Source organism: Eulemur rufifrons, chromosome 9 (assembly GCF_041146395.1).
Source record: "Eulemur rufifrons isolate Redbay chromosome 9, OSU_ERuf_1, whole genome shotgun sequence".
NCBI classification, from domain to species: domain Eukaryota; kingdom Metazoa; phylum Chordata; class Mammalia; order Primates; family Lemuridae; genus Eulemur; species Eulemur rufifrons.
The window spans coordinates 9,616,770-9,638,132 of NC_090991.1; the positions used below are offsets into that span (position 1 = coordinate 9,616,770).

General features: G+C 40.4%; 1 protein-coding gene across 2 annotated transcripts in view; it reads left to right on the forward strand.

Moving 5' to 3' along the window:
- NDEL1 (nudE neurodevelopment protein 1 like 1) overlaps window positions 1-21,076 on the forward strand; it is a 33,595-nt gene extending 12,519 nt beyond the window's left edge. The window contains exons 5-10 of one of the 2 annotated variants that reach the window (XM_069482046.1): window positions 1,557-1,693; window positions 4,223-4,396; window positions 7,802-7,893; window positions 12,744-12,895; window positions 16,518-16,552; window positions 19,908-19,975. In XM_069482046.1, coding sequence (XP_069338147.1) covers window positions 1,557-1,693; window positions 4,223-4,396; window positions 7,802-7,893; window positions 12,744-12,895; window positions 16,518-16,552; window positions 19,908-19,915 — 598 coding nt within the window. In that variant the 3' untranslated portion in view covers window positions 19,916-19,975. Of the gene's footprint in view, window positions 1-1,556; window positions 1,694-4,222; window positions 4,397-7,801; window positions 7,894-12,743; window positions 12,896-16,517; window positions 16,553-19,907 lie in introns of both variants that reach the window. The other variant, XM_069482045.1, reaches the window with a different exon arrangement.
- The last annotated feature ends 287 nt before the right edge of the window (window positions 21,077-21,363 follow it).

Below are 21,363 nucleotides of genomic sequence, written 5' to 3' on the forward strand. Positions count from 1 at the left end.
AATTTTTCCCTTTTCCTTCTTTTCTCATGTACCGTTGTTGGTCCTATTGGTTTTTCTTGAAAACATGCATCCCTTCATCTTCCCTCTGTGTTCTCAGTACTTCCATACTTCCTGTAGGTCCTTACAACTTATACCTGGATTTTGCAGTTATCTCCTTGCTGACATATCTTTATGTTTTTATGCCTTTTCATTTTCTTCTGCCTTAATACTGACTGATGAATTTTCTCAAAATGTTGCTTTCATTACAGTTTTCCTGACTAACCTGCAGTGGGTTGCTGTTACTGTTGCCAAGCTTTCATGCATCTGTAATTAGTTTTCTTAACCATTCCAAACTTAATTTCTTTTACTTTGCAATTACTATCTGGTATTTCTTCCTTAATATTTATCGAGTGACACTTAAGTGACTGCCATGATGCTAGGGTTAACGATACAGAGCTAAGCTAGTCACTGCCCTTGGGGGGGTGATGGATATGGTCAATCACTGTGATAAATGCTCTAGTAACAAGAGTATACATACAGGCTGCGCCAGAGCATAGGGAAGGGAGCAGCCAAAGCACCTGGGGGAATTGGGGAAGCCTTTGCAGATATTGGAGCTGAATCTGTGAGGAGGACTAGAAATTAACTAGGTAAAGAGACATGCAAAGGCAGAGAGGCAGGAAAGTGCTTGAGATATCATTTTTTACTTTAATGTGTACAGAGATAGTGTGGCTGAACAAGATGAGCCTGGAAAAGGGTGCGGGCCAGATTGTGAAGAACCTTGTACACTGTGTTTGAAAGTCACCCCATAGGCAGTGGTGAGCTCTTATAAGATTTGTTTTTAAAACAAAGGAATACTATCAGATTTTGATTTGAGAAGATAATACTGAGGAATTGGAAGTAGGGAGGAGATGTAAACACCATTTAGGAGTAATCCAGGTGATGGGTGAAGAGTAAAGCAGAAGATTGGGGCAGAAGGATGAAGAGGAAATGGATTTGAGAGACATTTTGACAGTTGACAGGGATTGATAAAATTGGACATGGCATTAAGAGTTCTAACTTGAGGCTAGGGAATTTTATTTCTGTAGCAGAAAGCACATAGTGGGAGGGGCACAGACTAGGTGCATGTTAATGTTTGTTGAATGAATGACTGAAAAATGGCAGGGAGAAGAAAAAGGTTGGCAGGAAGTAAATGGAGTGTGACCTGGAACTTAAAGTTTTAAACAAAATTTTAGTTAATTCTTACATACTCTAAAACTATTAAGTTTTCTTCCTGAAAATGTGTAAACTTGATGGTATTGTGTTTAAAATCTGGAGCTATAAATAGTGTAACAGCCCTTCTTTAAGGAACATTAAGTAATTTAAATAGGAATTTAAGAGAATATATTGAATGGCCCACATGATAGTGGAGATACTAACTGCCACCGGAGGTCAGGAAGAGGGTGAGGTCATTCTCTTTGAACGGGACCAGGCTGGCTAGCTCAGTATATGTCATGAGATAAACTGACAGTTTCCTTTTGTATTAATACTAGCTGTTTGCACATGTTATTTAATTCATGGTTTCTGATTTTTCTTTTTAGGGCAACAATAGTTTCACTGGAAGACTTTGAACAAAGGCTAAATCAGGCCATTGAACGGAATGCATTTTTAGAAAGTGAACTTGATGAAAAGGAATCTTTGTTGGTCTCTGTACAGAGGTTAAAGGATGAAGCAAGAGGTAAAATTTATAACTTAAATAATACAGTTGATCCTTGAACATGGGTTTGAACTGCGCAGGTCCACTTATACCCTGATGTTTTTTCAACCAAACGCTGGATTGAAAATATAATATTCATGGGGGATGCAAAACCTGAGTATGGGAGAGGGGAGGCGACTTTTCGTATATACGTGGGTTCCACAGGGCTGACTGCGGGATTTGAGTGTGCACCAGTTTTGGTATATATGGGGGTCCTGGAACCAATTCCCTGAGTATATCGAGGGACAGCCATAATTATCCCTTACCTTACTGTCCCCAAACCAGAGGAAGCTTAAAGATCAACTTTTTTAAAGGTACAATTTTTTATACTTTTTCAAGTACTGTACTAAGTGCTTCTAATCTGTTAATTTATTTAATACCTGTATTATCAATGCTAAGAGGTAGATATTATTATCTCCATTTTATAGATGAGAAAACTGAGGCACAGAGAGTTTGAGTTTTGTTCAAGGTAATATAGCTTGTCAGCTGGGATTAAAACCCTGGTCTGGTTTCCAAAGCCTTAACCAGCACCACTGCGTATACTGCTTGGTTTGTTTGGGTTTTTTCCTTATTGCTTCTACCTAAATAATTTTGTGTTATGCATATAATACTGTGTGTTCATTTTGCTGTATACATATTATATATATAGTTAATATTTACTTTCCTTTAAAATTTTCCCTCCCTCCCCCTTTTTTTCTTATGCATGATAGAATGCGTATATTATAAAGAAGAAAATAAAAAATCACTGCTAATCCTTTTATATGGAGAGAACCCACTAACAGTTTGGTGAATTTCTTTCCAGTCTTCCCTACGACTACACATAACACATCTATATATTTTTTCCTTTATATAATTGAGACCACACTATACACAGACACGCAGAGATGCACACATATTTCTTTTCCTTCTTTTTTCACTCCTTAATATAGTGAATATAATCCATGCCATTAGAAAATCTTTTAACAGGTTTTAAACAATGTTATATAATCTGTTATATAGTTATGTTTTATTTAATGAGTTCTTTATTGTTAATTTTTTTGCTATAGGGCTGTGCCTGGGATCCTCATACATAATATTTAGGAATATCTGATGATTTCTTTAGGAGAGATTCTTAGAAGTGACAAAGGACATGAATGTTTTTAGTGGGACCTCCACTGCTCTGGCAGTGACCGAGAATGCCCCACACTCTGTACCAGCATTGGTACTACTTAAAAATACATTTTAAAGGATTTAAAAATCAATCCAATTGAAAGTTGAAAATTACTATCTTGTTTTTTAATTTGTAGTTCTTTGATTACTACTTGTGAAACTTTTTGTCTAATGTTTATTGACTCTTTTAAAGATTGGTTTTTCATGCCTTTTTTCCTGAGGAGGTGATGTATTTATCTGAAGAGCTTCTCAAAATTTGTCTTATTTATTTATTATTGTGGTAAAAAACACAACATAAATTTACCATCTTAATCATTTTGAAGTGTACTGTTCAGTAGTGTTCAGTATATTCACATTGTTGTGTAAACGTATCTGTAGAGCTTTTTTATCTTGCAAAACTGAAACTGTAGCCATTGAACAGCAACTCCCTATCTTCCCCTCCCCTTAACCCCTGGCAGCCACACTTCCGCTTTCTGTTTCTATGAATTTAACTACTTTAGATACCTCATATAAGTGGAATTATACAGTATTTGTGACTGGCTTTTACACTTAGCATAATGTCCTCAAGGTTTATCCAGCTGTAACATGTGACAAGATTTCCTTTTTAAAGGCTGAATAATATTCCATTGTGTATATTTTATTTTCTTTATCCATTCGTCTGTGGACAGACATTTAGGTTGCTTCCATTTCTTGGCTGTTGTGAATAATGCTATGAACCTGAATGTGCAAACACGTCTTTGAGATCCTGTTTTGAATTCTTTTGGATACATACCCAGAAGTGGGATAACTTTGTATCCTTTTTAATATAAGCAAATGTTCTGTACATTAGTTGCATAACAAGAAAAGAAAACATTAATTTTTGGTTAAAAATTCAATATTTGAAAGCAAGAAAAAATTTTTTAAATTGTTCTGAATATTTGTTTTCTAAAACAAAACATTTCATAGTGATAATTGATTAAAAAAAATACCAACCCATTAAAAATTACAAAAATGCACTTCATTGATTTTACAGTAATCCCCAAACTACATCATTTCAAAATAAAACCAAATGAGTTGGTAAAGAATATTTATTTTTATGTAATACACGTTCACTATGAGTTTTACTTTGGACTCTGCACTATTTCTGTTTGCATACGGGCATAGGTAACTGTTCTCTTAGGTTGTAGCATTTTTAAATTCTAAAAGATTATTTAGACAGTTGTCATTTTTATTCTCCTAGAAATGAAAGTTATTAAATAGGAAATGAATTTTTGAAAGATAGTGATTTAGAAGACTGTCTTTATGACATTTCAGATGTGACTTTGCTTGATGTATTTGCTCCCTCTGTTGAGTGTTACTGCCTTTGTTTGCAACATTTTACAGATTTAAGGCAAGAACTAGCAGTTCGGGAAAGACAACAGGAAGTAACCAGAAAGTCAGCTCCTAGTTCTCCAACTCTAGACTGTGAAAAGATGGATTCTGCTGTCCAAGCATCGCTCTCTTTGCCAGCTACTCCTGTTGGCAAAGGAACAGAAAACAGTTTTCCTTCACCGAAAGGTATGTAATGTCGTTTCTTTTTGAGGTAGTTGATGGAGGGTTGGTTGATGAAGTGGGTTGCTAGGGTTTAAAGAGTAATTTCAGTTTAAAAGTGGTTAAGTCTAGCACTATGTGAAGCAGAAGAAATTGTTTTCCTAGGTCACTTATATGTAGGAAACAATGCGGTGATGGCTGCATTTAAGACAGGAGCAACCTAATAATTTGAGATTTTTAAAAGTTAGAGGTTTTTAAGGAAAGTTCATTTTTTGATCATAGTGATAATAACATGTTCATGTAGAAAAATTTAAAAACACAGCAAAAAAAAAAAGAAAATAAAAATCATCTGTTACCTTACTAAACACAATTACCATTAACATTTTGAGATTTTTTTCTGTCGTGTGTTTTGTGCACAGCTCCTTGTCACACACATGTGTTCAGATCATATTTAAATACAGTTTTATTTCTTTGGCCACTTACCATATAATGGGGAGACTGAGGCCTTTATACACCGAATGTGCAGAGAATCATCAAGGTACCATTCAGACTCATGTAAGATGGGCTCGGATGGACATGCCCATTCTGTTACATGCTTTCAGGAGCTGCCATTTTCAAAGGTGACATTCAGAATAACTGATGACTAATACATGGAGAATACTTTTGCCTTAAAATGGAATCCTAAAGGTCTTGATTCAGATTTGTTTAGATTTTGTAGCTTGCAGATCATTATTTCAGCTACTCCTACTTCCCCATGCTTTTTTTCCCACCCCTTACTGAAGCTGTCTGTTCTCCTGCCCGTTTTTAAAATATGGAGTTTTATCTTTGAGTGCTGTGAGCTTTGCTGTGTGCGCAGTTAGTTCAGTAAGTTTTCTGTATCTGTGCTGCTCGATACAATAGCCACTAGCCCATGTGACTATTTAAATTTATTTTAATTTAAATAAAATAAAATATAAAATTCAGTTTCTCAGTCACATTAGCCACATTTCAAGGCTTAATAGCCATTGAGTAGTTAATTAAACTTGTCTTCATGTTCTGAGGTGATACCAGATAAAGTGTGTGAAAATGCTGTGTGGTCATAAGTAGAGTGGTATGTGCCAAATTTGGTATTGAGGACATATGTATAGATTATAGCAATATGTAGATTGTAGCAGTCAGCAGGAACCCTCACTGTCAGTTTTTCAGAATAACCGCTTGTATATTTGAAGATTTCACAATTATACTTGAGAATTAATAAAGTTTTGCTTTATATTACTAGTTACACAGATAAGTTCTGAAAATTCTTTAGTTGAGCACTAATCAGAATAGTTAAAAGCCTCAGTTGAGGTGACACCCAAAGGTGTCTTTCTTTTGAAGCCTATTAGAGTTTTCATTCAGGGACTTGGGGCATCAACAGGACATAGAGCTTGCTCTGACACAGAATGACCTGTGTCATCTCTATGGCAGTTATATTTGTCCAAATACAGGTTTAGACTGGAACTGATTGCATGACTGACTAACCTAAAAGCTGCTATATACTAGATCACTGTAATTTCATGACAAGAAAGCACAGAAGTTGTGAGAAGCAGGTGACCAGAGAAATCAGTGGCAAGATTGAAGAGCTGATCTCTATGAAGTGGTCTGTCTTTAATTGCATTTTATTTATACAATGCCTGTTTTCAAAAAGCATTTAAGGCAATTTACTATAAAAGCACAGAATTAATAATACCTAAAATACATAACTTGAGGAGAATAGGGAAAAATGAGATCCAGAAATCCCTGCCAAGATAAGTAGAGCCGTTGATACCACATTGAGCACCTGTTTACGCCATGCATTATTCTAGATGCTGGGAGCATAGTGGTGAGTAAGACACAGTCTCTACCTTCTATAAGATTATATTCTAGAGGAGAAGGGCAATAAACAACAACAAACACACAAAACTTTTAGTTGTTGATTAGCACTCTGTAGAAAACAAACAAATAAAAATAATAGCTAACTTTTATTGAGCATTTACTGTGTGTAGACATTTAAAAAGTATATTAACTAATTTAAGCTTCATAAAAACTTTATGAGGTAAGTGCTGTTTGCCCCCTTTTACATATGGGTAACTTAACCAAGGTCACACCATTACTAAATGGCCTGATTAAATTTGTGTACAGCTGTTTAGCTCAAGAGCTCTTAATCATCATGCCATATAGCTCTCAAAAATAAATGTGCACAACTGAAAACTTTTACCAAGTTTGAAAGATGTGAGTAAATATCAGGGTAAATACTATGGTTCTGAATGGGAAGACAACTTTGTTGCAATATCCATTCTCCCCAAATTACTCTATAATTGCAACTTCTAATAAAAACCCTAACAGGATTTTAAAAATTGACAAGTTGATATTAAAGTATTCTAGAATAGTAAATGTACAAGAATAGCCAAGAAAAGTTTGAAGTAGGCTAATTACAAGAAGGGCCTTTGCCCTTTGAGCTACCAAAATATATTTTAACCCTATAATAATTAAAGTAGCATACTACTTCTAGTGGAATAAACTAATTCAGTGGACATGAACTATATTCATATATTTAGGGAATTCAGTTTATGATTGTAGTGCCATTGCAGATATGAGGGGTCTTCACTAAATGGTGTTAGGAAAATTGGCTTTCCATTTGGAAGAAAAAAGTTTAGATATCTACCTTATATCATAGATAACTATAAATTCCAAGTGAATTAAATGTTCTAAATGTAAAAAAAAAAATTAGAAAAATACTAGGAGAAAATATGGGGAACATTATGATATTGAGATGGGGAAGCCAAAAGTTCCCCTACCAAAACTTAATTTAAAACAAAATTTGAAAGATAAATGTTACACTGAGAGATACGACATACATAAGAGAATGGGTGAATACCTGTAATGGATAGAGCCATTGCACATTCACAAAAAGAAAGACAACTCAGTAGGAAAAAGTGCAGAGAATAAACATGATTTTCAGAAGAGGAGATTCCAATGACTAGTTGTTATGGAAATAGAAATTAAAACAATATGACTATCAGATTGCCCAAAGCAGAGATAATATCTAATTTTATTGAGGATACCACCATACAGATTGCTGATATTGGCACAGCCTTTTTAGGGGGCATTTTGGCAGTGTCCGTTAACGTGAAAAAAATAGATATATGCTGTAACCTAGCAATTCTATTTTTAGGAATCTCATCTCTAGAAGCACTTGATGTTTAAGGGTATATGTTCTTGTAGCATTATTTGTAGTGATGAAAAATTGGATATTCTAAATCTTCATCAACTGGAGAAGAGTTAAACCTGTTTATGGTATCTCCACTCTACTTTATCCGTAGTTTGAAACCATATTTTGATACTGTGTTGAATGTACACTACTTTGTAATATCAACAAGACTTGAATGTAAAGGGAACAGCAATTGTAATCACTCACCTTTTATTTTTCTCTAGCTATACCAAATGGTTTTGGTACCAGTCCACTCACTCCTTCTGCTAGAATATCAGCACTAAACATCGTTGGAGATCTCTTACGGAAAGTAGGGGTAAGCGCTTAATTATTTATCACTAGGTGTTTCCACTGCTGAGGTATCAAATTATTTCTTAATTTGGAGTGAGGGAGGAACAAGAAAGGATACCTTCCTGCGGTAAAGGCTGTAGTGAAGCGAGAAGCAGAAGCATCTGGTGACCAGCATAGGCTAGTCCAGGTGACACCTTCAGGGCTGGGCTTGCCAGTGTCCCTGTAGAAGGGCCCGTGCCCTGAGCTCTGAGGTTGCCACTTGGGCATTCTTCCTGCTCCCCATTGCTTTTTCTACAGCACGATGCCTCCCTCCTTGTCTAAAATGCGTCCTCGAAGTCTTGCTGTGTGTCTTCTATCACCTCTAGTCTTGTTTTTGCTGCTAACATCCTCCTGGTCATTCCCTCTTGAGTTTTGTGGGACTCTAACATTTGGCTTGTGGCATTGCTTTCTACTCTTAGTCTTGCCCGTCTTACTGTTCCCTGACCACCTCAACTTCAGTGCCTTCTCCTTGGCTTGAGCCTTGCATTCCAGAATAGTTTGGCTTTTGAAATATTAAACTTGGTTTTCTGCTTAATCAGTTTTTTACTCTCTATAATACTACTCTTTGACCTTATCAAGAGCAGTACTCCATTTTTTTGTTTGTTTTTATCAGCCATCTCTTGCTTTCACGTCCTTCCTCAGTGTCTCACAGATCACTGACTGTCACTGTTAACTTCATGGTCTCTTTGACCATAAAGGAGACCTGCAATCTGGATCAGCCAAGCAACTGGGTTACTAGAAACAATTATAGAACGTGTGGATTTATGCCACTATAAAGTTAGCATTTCTGGCATTAACTCCCTTTCCTATTTCTCTCGGTGACTTTTACCTCTCTTTTTTTAAGTAATCAACCTGTGCGACTTTTCATTATCTACCGCCCCTTCACTTACTTTTTGTGTGAGATACTCTGAAAAAATCAGAAATTGCATTATACTTATCTAAAAAAGAAATGGCAGCCCAAGACACAAGGTCCTATGTTTGCCTTCTCTAGCTCATAAAACATATTAGTTTCTAACCATCGCATTAACTCTAAATCTACATTTTAAAGTTACTATAAAAAGTAATGTGCACAAGTCATTCATACAGTACATAGAATGATCCTCACTCCCAATATAACCATTTTTTATATATCCTGTTTGTTGTAAGAGTTGTGATATTTACCTCTGTAATTCAAAATAATGTGCTTATATTTTTGTATATTGGTTTAATCAACTTTAACCAGAGATGAATAATTTATTTCACCTCCTCCCAGTTTTTTACTTTTATTTTTTGTTCTTCTGTTGGTCATTCTTATAACTTTAAATATCTTGTCTTAAACCTCTGTTTCTGAGTTTATTAGGCTGTATCTTAACTCCCTACTTTTCTCGCCAACATCTCTTACCACCCCTTTTTTTCCCCTCTTGAGCCCTTACTGGTTGTGAGTGCTCTAGTGGTTGGCTCTAAAAATTGAAAATTAGTCAAGCAGCTTTTACAACGATGCCCATGTATATATATATTACTTATCACACAATCACAGAGGAGAAGCTGGGCTCTTGGGTGCATCTTTATATTTGGGCCACTCAACAGATATTTAAAGCATTTTGTTCTTTAGCATTTACTGAAAATTATGTTTGTATCATAGCTGACTTGTATGCCTTTTTCTTTTTCCCAGCATTTCTAAATATCTTTCTTGTGTGTAAAGGAAATGTACATTTTCTTTACTATGTCTGTTATGTATTCCTGCTGCTTATTCACACTTTTTGCGAATGCCCTGACATGCTTCTAGGACTGGATTACGGCTGTTAGCCCTGAATTTCTCTGCATTGCAGTCTCGGGTTAGTTCTGCCTGTGTCTCAACTCCATGTTGTCTCCCTTTGTTCTGTGTTTGTTTTGCTTAAGTACTTTATTCAGAAGCGGTGCATGAAGGTTTAATTTGGTGTCATTGCATACCTATTCAGCTGACAGTCTGTCTTCTAAGATGTCATCAGAACTTTTGGTCTGCTGTTACCTGCCAGCCCATCCATGCTTTTATACTTCTTTACGCGACTTTGTCCACTGACTGGAACCGGAAGCCCTTTCTCCATGCGTGCGTCCTCTGCACAGAGAAATCAAGGCCATCTGCTTTAAACTTCTTTGACTTCTTTTCTCACTTTCCATTATTATCCTCCTATTATTACCTCTGTTTGTAGCCATTCTTTCTTTTTGTTTCAGTGGTAAAAGTGTCATATTTCTGCCCATGGGCAATTTTGTCCATCTGTGCTTTGGATTCCATTCCTTTTCATCTTTATTTGTCCTGTATCTTCAGCCTTTTGCTATCTACATTAATATTTATGTATTACACATTATATATTATACATATATACTTTCTATGTAATATTTGTGTATTATATGTTACATAATTTTTTAAAATTTTAAATAGCAAAGTAAAAGCTATTCTTTTGACCTGTATCTCTCTTTAGCCGCCACCCTGTTTCTCTCTTCCCTTCACAGCCAAGCTTTTTGAAAGCACGTCTCCATTTACTGTTAGCATTTTGACTGCATATGCACTCCCCGGACGTTCTAGTCTGGGCTCTGTTCCTTGCTCATGCCGCTGAGACTGCTCGCTGGTGATCTCAGTGCTGTCATCCATTGGATGCTGTTCTGTCCTGATTTTACTTGAAACATTCAACACTGACCTGTTTTTTTTTTTTTTTTTTTTTTGAGACAGAGTCTTGCTCTGTTGCCTGGGCTAGAGTGCCATGGCATCAGCGTAGCTCACAGCAACCTCAAACTCCTGGGCTCAAGCAATCCTTTTGCCTCAGCCTCCCGAGTAGCTGGGACTACAGGCATGTGCCACCATGCCCGGCTAATTTTTTTCTATATATATTTTTAGCTGTCCAGATCATTTCTTTCTATTTTTAGAAGAGAAGGGGTCTCGCTCTTGCTCAGGCTGGTTTCGAATTCCTGACCTCGAGCGATCCTCCCGCCTCGGCCTCCCAGAGTACTAGGATTACAGGTGTGAGCCACCGCTCCCGGCCATTTTTTTTTTTTTTTTTTTTTTTTTTTAAATGTTCTCTTTCCTCTGCTTCTCTGATGCTGTTTCATGTCTGCTTCCCCCTTTCTGTCCATTCCTCTTAGTCATCTTTTTGGTCTTTATCTGCCCACCCTTTCAGTGTTGGTTTTACTCAAGAGTTCTGTCCTTAATTTTGTGATCTTATTATTTACAACGGTGATGCTGTTTCATGTCTGCTTCCCCCTTTCTGTCCATTCCTCTTAGTCATCTTATTGGGTCTTTATCTGCCCACCCTTTCAGTGTTGGTTTTACTCAAGAGTTTTGTCCTTAATTTTCTGATCTTATTATTTACAACGGTGGTTTCATCTACCACTGGGTGTGGCTATCTTCCGAATCTTAATCTCTAGACCACCCTTTTCTCCTGCAAAGACCTAGTGCTTGCACTTGGATGTCTCACTGATCCTGAAACATAACTTGTGCCTGCTATGTGATAGATGCTCAGCAAATACTTGAATGAATGAACAAGTGTCTTAAATATAGGGAATTAATGGCTCTCAATTTCTACTGTGTATGTGTGCATTTAATAAGTTACTGAATAATGTTTATTTGGAGTCTATCCTACAAGGTCGTTATCTCTCTTCTTTATTTCTGTCATTATTTTACTAGCTCACTGTACTTTTGTCTCAGGAAAGATGGAGAAGGAAAAGAAGTTTCAGTCTGTTTTTGTTGCTGTTTCTTAACAGTTCTTATTGAAATTATGAGGGGAGGAGGTCCGAATGGATTCTCAAAGTGAAGTATATGTTATCTGTGGATTTAATTTATGCATTCCCAATCCTTTAGTGTCATGGATAATAGAAATGAACTGTATTTTTTTTTTTTTTGCCATGGATTATATTTCCCTTTTTGGGGGAAGGGGTTTGATTTGGTCAAAGTGTTTGTGGGAAAGAGGGGGTTGGAGATATCTGTGTGCAGAAATAGATGAAACTCCTCTTCATGTCATCTGTCTGTTGGTAGAGCCCGGCACTTGCCAGGTGTTGGCAGATGCAAAGCAAGGTACGTGATGTAGAGGTAGACAATAAAGGGCCAGTGTCATCTGCAGGTGAATTATTTAATTATAGACAAAGGGTATTAAACATTTTACAGTGTGCTCTCAGAAACAAAATAGCATTAAATTTCAGATTTCATGTGAAGCGTTGTAAATGCTCTTATCCATTCTGATGCAGTGAAAAAAACTAAACTGAAGAACCTAGAGAATTAATTGGCTGCATTATAAATTCTCAAGTGATATTTTCGAATTTTTTTAATTTTTAAATTTTTTTTAAATTTGAAAATATTAAGGGGGTACAAATGCTTTTGTTACATGGGTACCGTTTATAATGCTTAAGTTGGGGCTTTTAGTTTGCCCATCACCCGAATAGTGTTCATTGTATCCGATAGGCTTTTCCCCCCTTCCTCCCCCGCTTCCATTCTTTATAGTGCTTGCTCCCCAAAGACACACACACACACCCCCCAATACCAACTAACAGTCAGTCTACAATTGAGAAACAAACAATGGATAGGGTCAAGAGACCTGGGATCTGTCTGTACCTACCTGTGCCATGTTTTTCTAAGTTGTCAGGGGAGGATTATATCTACATCCGTCAGTAATACTGAGAGGAATGAATAAAATACTCTGAGCTCATTAGAAAGGGAGTCAGCATAAACATTTCCTCTTTTTATTAGAAAGGTGATTGATTGTGGCTTAACTAACCACCATTATCAACAGAGAGTAAGGTTTGAGGCTTGAAATAGAAATGGTTTGAAATGTAAATTTTTATGCACAGCTACTGTTTTGACAACCAAATCATTCCTTCTTCCCTTTGTAGGCTTTAGAATCCAAATTAGCAGCTTGCAGGAATTTTGCAAAGGACCAAGCATCACGAAAATCCTATATTTCAGGGAATGTTAACTGTGGGGTTTTGAATGGCAACGGCACAAAGTTCTCTCGATCAGGGCACACGTCTTTCTTCGACAAAGGGTAAGTCCTACATGTTTTCAGTGATAATTTGTTGAGTGGTGATACAGTTGCAGGTTAATAGCGAGCTTACCTGAAGCCTTGCAAAGGTAAACTCAGTTTGATAAACCTACACGAAACCTGTTACTGTTCTAATCTTAGGGTACGTGAAATGTGTTGCTGCTTTCTAGTCCTCACGGGGTCTGTTGCCCTGGGAACCCTGAGTCTGAAGCTCTGTCCTGGGAAGTAGACTCCTGACGGGCGGCAGCGCTGGGCTCTGGAGAGTCAAGATGACTGTCAGTCCCTGTTCTCAAGGGGCTTATAGGCTGGTAGACTTTCTTAGCAAATATTTTGTAAGGATAAAAGAGAACACTGTATTTATGTATATACAAATTCTACTGTAAACCTCCTGTCTGAACATAAAGCCCTGATGTATTTAGGCACTGGATCCAATACAGTTTAGGAGATAACAACTTTTGTATGAAGGGAAGACATTCTGGGGGGACTAAAATTTAAAATAGAAATTATCTTAAGATTGAAGCAGTGATATATCCTTAATACAAAAAATGTCAGTTTGTATAGAAGTATGGGTATATGAAGTAGAAAGTGAATGTTTTTTTTTTTTTGAGACAGAGTCTTGCTTTGTTGCCCGGGCTAGAGTGAGTGCTGTGGCATCAGCCTAGCTCACAGCAACCTCAAACTCCTGGGCTTAAGTGATCCTACTGCCTCAGCCTCCCAAGTAGCTGGGACTACAGGCATGTGCCACCATGCCCGGCTAATTTTTTTCTATATATATTTTAGTTGTCCAGATAATTTCTTTCTATTTTTAGTAGAGACGGGGTCTCGCTCTTGCTCAGGCTGGTCTCAAACTCCTGACCTCGAGTGATCCACCCACCTCGGCCTCCCGGAGTGCTAGGATTACAGGCGTGAGCCACCGCGCCCAGCCCGAAAGTGAATGTTTTTTGCTTTCACATTATTTTTGCATTCCTTGTAGTTACTCTTAGGCATGTAAAATCATATTTTTATGATCGAAACCTGCTATAAGCTTTTTGCCACACTTTATGGGATTATATTTTAAATATTGCTCTGCAACACGCCTATCATGACTTTCTATGTCAATATATATTGTTCTACCTCAATGTATTATTATTTTTTAAAATACTCTGTGGCTATCCTCTTGCCTGTGTATGCCTTAATGGAGGTAACTAGTTTAGGACCTGTGGTCTGGGAATGCCGACCGGGTTACCTAAGGTAGTTGTTATTGGAATAGCCAGCTGAGGCGTCCATGGTTCCTTGCCACTGTGTCTGAGTCATAGAGGCAGTTCGATCTTGTTTTTCTGTGAAAACAATGCAGGCACAACTCTAGAAATTTTCATAATTTCTTAAAGGAGCTTGTATTTTCTGCTGTCTCCAATAATTGTGGCACATTTATGGAGGACCTGATTTGATACATAGTCCACTCTAAAAAGAGTCTTGCTGTCTACCTTGTATACATATTTCATTAAGGACATTCTATTAAAAGCACATTCTAAAATACCAGTATACAAATCAGAACTTTAATCTGCCCACTGGGGCTTCTCAGATGGGGTAAGTATAAAATTGATTTTCCAGCCTTAGGAATTTTCAGGCAAGTTTGAGGAGTGCCCCTGTTTTTGTACTGTAATGGTAAATGGAACGGATAGATATTTTTACATGACAGTAGCCATTTTCCCCAAATGATATGGAGAAAGTTTGAGGGTGGTAGTCATGAGTGTTGAGAAACAGTGCCTCATCGTTTTTCCTGCAACTTGTAATTACCTCCAGTATAGTAGTTACTAGTATCTCTGTAATCATATTTCTTTTTTTTTTTTTTTTTTTTGAGACAGAGTCTCGCTCTGTTGCCCTGGGTAGAGTGAGTGCCGTGGTGTCAGCCTAGCTCACAGTAACCTCAAACTCCTGGGCTTAAGCAATCCTCCTGCCTCAGCCTCCCGAGTAGCTGGGACTACAGGCATGTGCCACCATGCCCGGCTAATTTTTTCTATATATATTTTAGCTGTCCATATAATTTCTTTCTATTTTTAGTAGAGATGGGGTCTCGCTCTTGCTCAGGCTGGTCTCGAACTCCTGAGCTCAAACGATCCGCCCACCTCGGCCTCCCAGAGTGCTAGGATTACAGGCGTGAGCCACCGCGCCCAGCTGTAATCATATTTCTTGGCAGGCCTCGGGCACCTTATGATGTGAGAACAGGCATGAGTCATAAATGGATTGGTTGGACAGATGCCTTTGGGTCTGGAAAGTCCTAAGGACAGTCACAATGAGGGAGGGATGACACCATCCGTTCAGACTTACTGCTCCTGAAGCAGAGCACCAGGGCAGGGATTGCCCGGAGCGAACCAGCCCTTAGGGAGGTGCAGGGGAGTCAGTGTAAGCTGAAACCAGGTGTGGTTCTTGGGCGCTCTGACTCCCTTGAGGAGCATCCTAGATGCGGGTGCAGGCTCCTGACCTGAACCTGGAAGTGTGCTTTCCCATAGACATAGTTACCGATGATACTTAATTTTGGTTTTAAATTGTACAAATTTTATTTTGTACTGTTTCTATTAAGAATTAAATATGCTCTTCTGGGCTGGCGCTTGCGCAAGTGTTTAGCTTATGTGATAAATGGATTATATGTGCACACTGAAATATTAACCTACTATTGCTTGAGGAGTTATCATTGTCTAGTTGCCTATTCCTAAGGATAACTCTCTTGTGGGCTTTGTTGTGTTTTCACTTCCTTGCTGCTTTGCTTTGATTCTGGCTTCCTTCTGGCCTGCCTGGCGTTTTATCTCTGGCCTTTCTTCTTGCTGACCTATTGACTAGATAAAAACCAAGATGGTATTACCAGCTACAAAAGGAAGGGGGGAAATATTACAATTCCCAGATCTGTTATACAGTCTGGCAGGTTAAAACAAGAAAGCCCAGCCTTTATAGAAGTGTAGAATTGTGGCTTGTAGTTTTAGCATGAGAAAAAGCTCCCCATTTGAAAAAAAGGCCTTTGGCTCTAGCACTTGCTTGCCCCTCCCCTCTCGCTCCTGAGGAGTCTTTCTGCAGCACTGACACTGTCGCTTACTCGTGCTGCCAGAAACCTATAGGAGGATTGTTTGGGGGAAAGAGTTAATCAAAGTAGATTTGTGGGCATGTTCATTGTGTGGGTGTACATTGTGTGGCCACCTTCCCACTGCCCTCCCAATCTTCAGATGCAGTTAGAGCTTAACTAGGTATATTGCTTTATGGGATTTAAAAATGCTTTGTACATTCTGGTTGTTTGCCGGTTTCTTGGAATCAGGATTTTATCTAGCCTGCGATCACTTCTGGCAGGCCCTTAGAGGTGGGTTGCTGTGCCTACTTCCCAGGTGTTGCTCTGGTTCCTCCGGCCAATAATAGCCTTTATATCACCCGTCTAGAAGATACAGATTTCTTGTGTGCTATGGTCACTTGGATTCTGTCAAAAACATTCTTTTTTCCCCATAACTTTTATTTAGTAGTTTCTTATGGATCACTTGCCCTGTTTTTGTAAGCCAGTCTGATTTCTTTTGGGTTGTGTGTAGGTGGGCATGGAGTAATTTTAGGGCACGATGTGAAAATAGTATTGTATTACTGTTTAATGTTTTTTCCTTTTTTTTATTAGGCAAGAAAAAGTCATATTTCCCACGTTGTTCATGGGTAACTGAATTTGTTTGCTGTGTTCTTTTTCATTCTTTCTTAATCATGGTGTGTGGTGGAAGACACATTAACTGGTTTTACTAACTGCATGTGGCTGACTCAGCTTTAACCAACTTATAGCCCATGAGTGAGCTTTCAAGAGCCTGTTTGACTTGACTAGATACTATTATTATTAATTCAGCTGTGTAAAACAAGAACAAATTAGTTGCAGTGGTCCTGGGGCAGCTGTGACTAGTGTGCCGGGTGGCTCTCTGACATGGGGTGGGGCACTGCAGGTGGTGTCTGAGTCTGGAGTTGGGTAAGGTCCACTGCTGGGCTCTGGGACCACGCTGGACTGTCCCTGGGACTGGAGTTCTTCCCGTGACCCGGTTGCTTCTGTTTACTCAAATTAGGCACTAATGATAATGGAGCCTTGAGTATGGCACTCCCTCACCTCCATGCTCATGCTTGTGTTCCTAAATTAAATTGGAATAGTAGATGGGGACATGTGTAAGATCTCCCGTACGTTTCGGAACTGCTTTTCAGTTAGCAAAGCCTGAGCCGAGGACTGGAGCTGCTCTGAGCCCATGATTCCCACTGAAGTAGGGAGATGGGTCTGGAGTATGTGCCTGCGGGCTCTTCTGAATTAGCGCTCACCCACTCTTGTCTTTTCCTCGCCTGCCTTCTGAGGTGCACCCTTCCTTGTATCTTGGACAGATGTGTTTCCATCCTTTGCGTTACATTGATTGTCCTGACCAGCTTCTTAAGCGTGCATTGATTGGTTCTTCCCCCTTTCATGTCTTCCATTGCCATTTTACAACTGACCTTCACACCTTTTCATAGCTGGATTCTCTATTTTTCAGACTACTTAACTAGCCTTTGGTGGTAAGATCATGAAATGTCATAGCCTCTGGAACCTTTTTTACACATGAGTCCCAGACCTGTTATCTCCATTCCTGCCCGTTCCCTCTTCCTTCAGTCCTGTGTTGTCCACTGGGACATTTCCTTTTGGCTCTTTTGCTGCTCCCTGAAACCAAACATGGTGAGTATAGAGGTATCTCTTCTCTCGGAAGCCTTTCCCCATTGTGCAACTTTGCATGCCTCCAAAAGGACCTCACCAGACCCATAATCTCCCTCTGGTGTTTATCCCACTTCTTGACTTAGAAGAGACATGCTAGGTGGGACCCTGGCGGAATTGTCTTTCTCTCTCTGCTCCACCCACCTTCAAATCAAGAGTCCCATTTCCTTACCTCACCACTGTTCTCCCTTTACATCCTGGACTGCACCGGCAGCCCCAGGACGCTTGCTTGCCGGGGATTATCACGTGGCCCTGACCGGAGGCGACTAGGAAAGGATGATGGCTGGGCATTTGGAAGAGGTCGTGGGCCTGACTTCCCCATTGATGTGTGGCTGGTTGAGCTCAGGTTAATGCCTAGGCCTTCTCTTGCCTTGGTTTCCTTAGCAGTGCAACAAGGGGGAGGAACCTGATGTTCCTTAAAGGTCCATCTAACTTGAAAATGTTGGCGTCCTAGCCCTAAACCCACACATGGATCCATCCTCCTGGTTGCTGCTTTTGCACGTTTCTGTGGACCAGGTGCCAGATTCTTCCTAACAACCAACAGTGCTCCTTTTCTACCGAGTTGGGGGCTGTCTACAGTACAAGTTTGGGGACTTGCCCTGCTACTGTGATCTGTGAGGCTGGGAACCTGAGGTTCACGTGTTGAAAGCTGAGGCCATTTGTGGGGCCTGCCTAGTCCTACCTGAGGTTGGTAGGAGAAGCAGGTATCAGAGACTTTGGGACTAGGCAGACAAATGACAGATGGAGCTAATTATATGAGGACTAGAGTGGCAAATAGGACATGGCCCTTGGCCCCAGAAGAGGCACAGGCATGTAGCCTTGGGAGAAGGGGATGGGTAGCGTAAAGCTTTCCAGTGCGATGAAGCTAGAAAATCAGACCTCTCCCAGCCCAGAGAGGAAAGGGAAAATCCAGGACAGTGTACAACAGAGAGAAATGACATTTGTCAGAGCCTCCTTCCTGTTGCTCTCGGTCTCTGTGTGCGTGGCTTGATTTCAAACTCCACATATATACTCGGAGTTTAGTTTCTTTATACATGATGTCTGTTTCTTCAGAGTAGACAGGGTTGTCAAGTCTATTTGCACGCCTGTTTCTCTGAGGTTACGCTCACCTCTTCAGTTGTCTGTGCAGGAAATATGTGTCTGCAGGCTTTTTTTGTTTTGTTTGTTTTTGAAGAGTACCTCTCTCCATGAGTCTATATTCAGCTCCCTGGACCCCTCTGAGGAGTAGGTGGAGGGACAGTGGTGGGCAGGTGTGCTGCAGTGTAGCCCTTGTTGGGGTTGGCTGAGTCTCCCAAATTGTTAGCGGGACAAATATTCCTAGGAAGTTTGAGAAGATGGAAAGGCTGAATTGGCCTCCTGACAGGGGTTCCAGGTCTCCACTCCCCTACTCCCTCGCTGCTACCCGTGGCTGCGCTGCCAGGTGGGCAGGGCCGGGGCTCTCCGGGCGCTGGGTTCTGGCTGTGGGCTCCTTGCTGGGCTGCGCTGCCTGCACACGACTCTGCAGAGAAAAGCTTTGCTTGCTAAACAATTTTTAAGATGTTACTTTTCTCCCTCTTGTTAAGATATTCATGTATGTTGTAGGAGATTTGGAAAAAATAACAAAAAAGTATAAAGTAGTAAACAAAATTTAACCACAACCCAGAGGGAAGAAAAGTAACTTGTTAAATTTTATTTTTATGATATATATGATTCTATGTACATATATATGTGTGTATATGTAGTATGTGTGTTTTATATTTAGCTTCATAGATAGTAATGTCTATCTATATAATGGGCTATAGTCTAGAATCTAGAATATATACCATTTGCTTTTTTTCTTTCACATCATTAAACATACATAGTTTGGTAATCTGCTTCTTTTTTCCACTTAGTATTAATTACATTCTTAGTATTTTCCTATGCTATTAAGAAACTGTGGAATGTGTTTTTAATGGCTGTATAATACTGCATTGTTTAGTTGTACCATTAGTTAACTAGTTCCCTATTGCCAGACATTTAGACTTGCTCTACGGGAAAAATCAGGGCCGCAGCAGCAGCAGCAGCAGCGGCCAGTGTGATGCCATTGCCAGGAAGGGTCACGTGGTCTCGGTTCCCCAGGACTAGGGAATTCTCAATTCTCTAACCAACCCGTGCTTTCTAGGCAGCCACTGCCCCCAGGGCCATCAGGGCCCTGCCGTGGGCCAGGAAGAATAGTTTTAGAAAGCGAATGAATTCGTTGTTGTGTGTACAGTGATTTTAAATAACAGTTTCTTTTTCTTTCCGCCTTTCTTCCCTTCCCTGCTCTGGTCACCCGCACAGGGCAGTAAACGGCTTTGACCCAGCTCCTCCTCCTCCTGGTCTGGGCTCCTCGCGGCCGTCGTCAGCACCGGGGATGCTGCCTCTCAGTGTGTGAGTGCCCGGCCTCCAGGTGGGGGCTCCTGCCCTCCTGCAACACCCCAGGACACCCACACCTCGCCCCTCGGTGCCTGGGCCCAGCCCTGTGCCCCTCCGTCTGCCTCCCCACGGCTGGCAGAGGGCAGGCTGCATGCAGTGGCGGCTGCTGGGCCCTGCCCAGCCCCAGGACTCTGCGCGATATCAATACTGGCTATTTTCTCTTCTCGCCGTAGTGCCGTTGGTTTCACATGATTGCACTTTTGTGGGTCACAAGGTGATACATACGTGTATTACTTGGTCACTGGATGCAGAAGTACCCATTCATCTCACCTGCCTCATAGCTCCCACTCTGCTGTACTGATAGGATTTAGTTGTGTTTAGGACATTGCAGATCTTCTAGAAGTTCTCCCCCAAATCAGGTCGATGTATGCCCTCCCCCTGTGCTTCCACCCAAGCATCTCAGTGCTCACGATCATGTGTCCCCCAGCTCCACCCCTCACAGTCTGGGCCTGTTTCTGGCAGAGTCAGGAAGGTTACTGAATTAGGGAACATTTTCTGCACCTTCTGATTTTACTTAGGCAGTTACCGTTCCACGCACTTGCCTCCCAGAGCAGCGAAGTGCCCTTCGGAGCCCCAGATGGCAGGAGCCCGTGGGGCCTGGACACACACAGGCTGAGCCTCTGTGCTGTCTCCTCCTCCGGGTGCCTCGGACTCAGAGGAAGGGGGGGCAACCTCTCGCCAGCTTCCTGGTCCTTCAGTTCAGTGACATCTTCAGAGCATTTTTGTTTTCTTTTCTGAGGGCCGTCCAGTTGTGTTAGGAAGGGTTGAGCGGCCTGATTCCAGGGCTGGCTGGTGCCAGCGCCTGGGGGCAGACTGACCAAAAGCGGTCGTCCCTGTGCACCCTGTGATTACTCTCATGCTGCATTTACTGTTTACATTTGTTTTCTTGTACATAGGTTTGTAAACATTATTGCCTAAGATATTTGTATATAACTTGGGCTTTGTAGCTTTTATTTATTCAGAACTCATATGGCATGTTAATGACTTATGATGGTGTCCTACTCTGGGCAGCTGTATAGGATCATCATGTGGTTAAAAACAAATACTTCCCCTCAAAAAAAGTCTTTTAATGTGGAAACAATAAATTTCACAGAAAAAAATGATTGAAGTTGCTTTATTGGGTTCCTGCCGTCTGTGAGAGCAGAGCTGGAGCCAGGTTCGCGTGTCACTTCTGCCCTGACTTGGTCCATGCAGTGGACAGCAGCTGTGGGATGGGACGCAGAAGAGTCAGGTGGCCTCGGGGGATGTGTTACGCCCCGAGCAGAGCTGTCGTGCTGGCTCTCGGTGCCGGTTTCTAGTTTTGGCTGTGATTTCCAGGAGC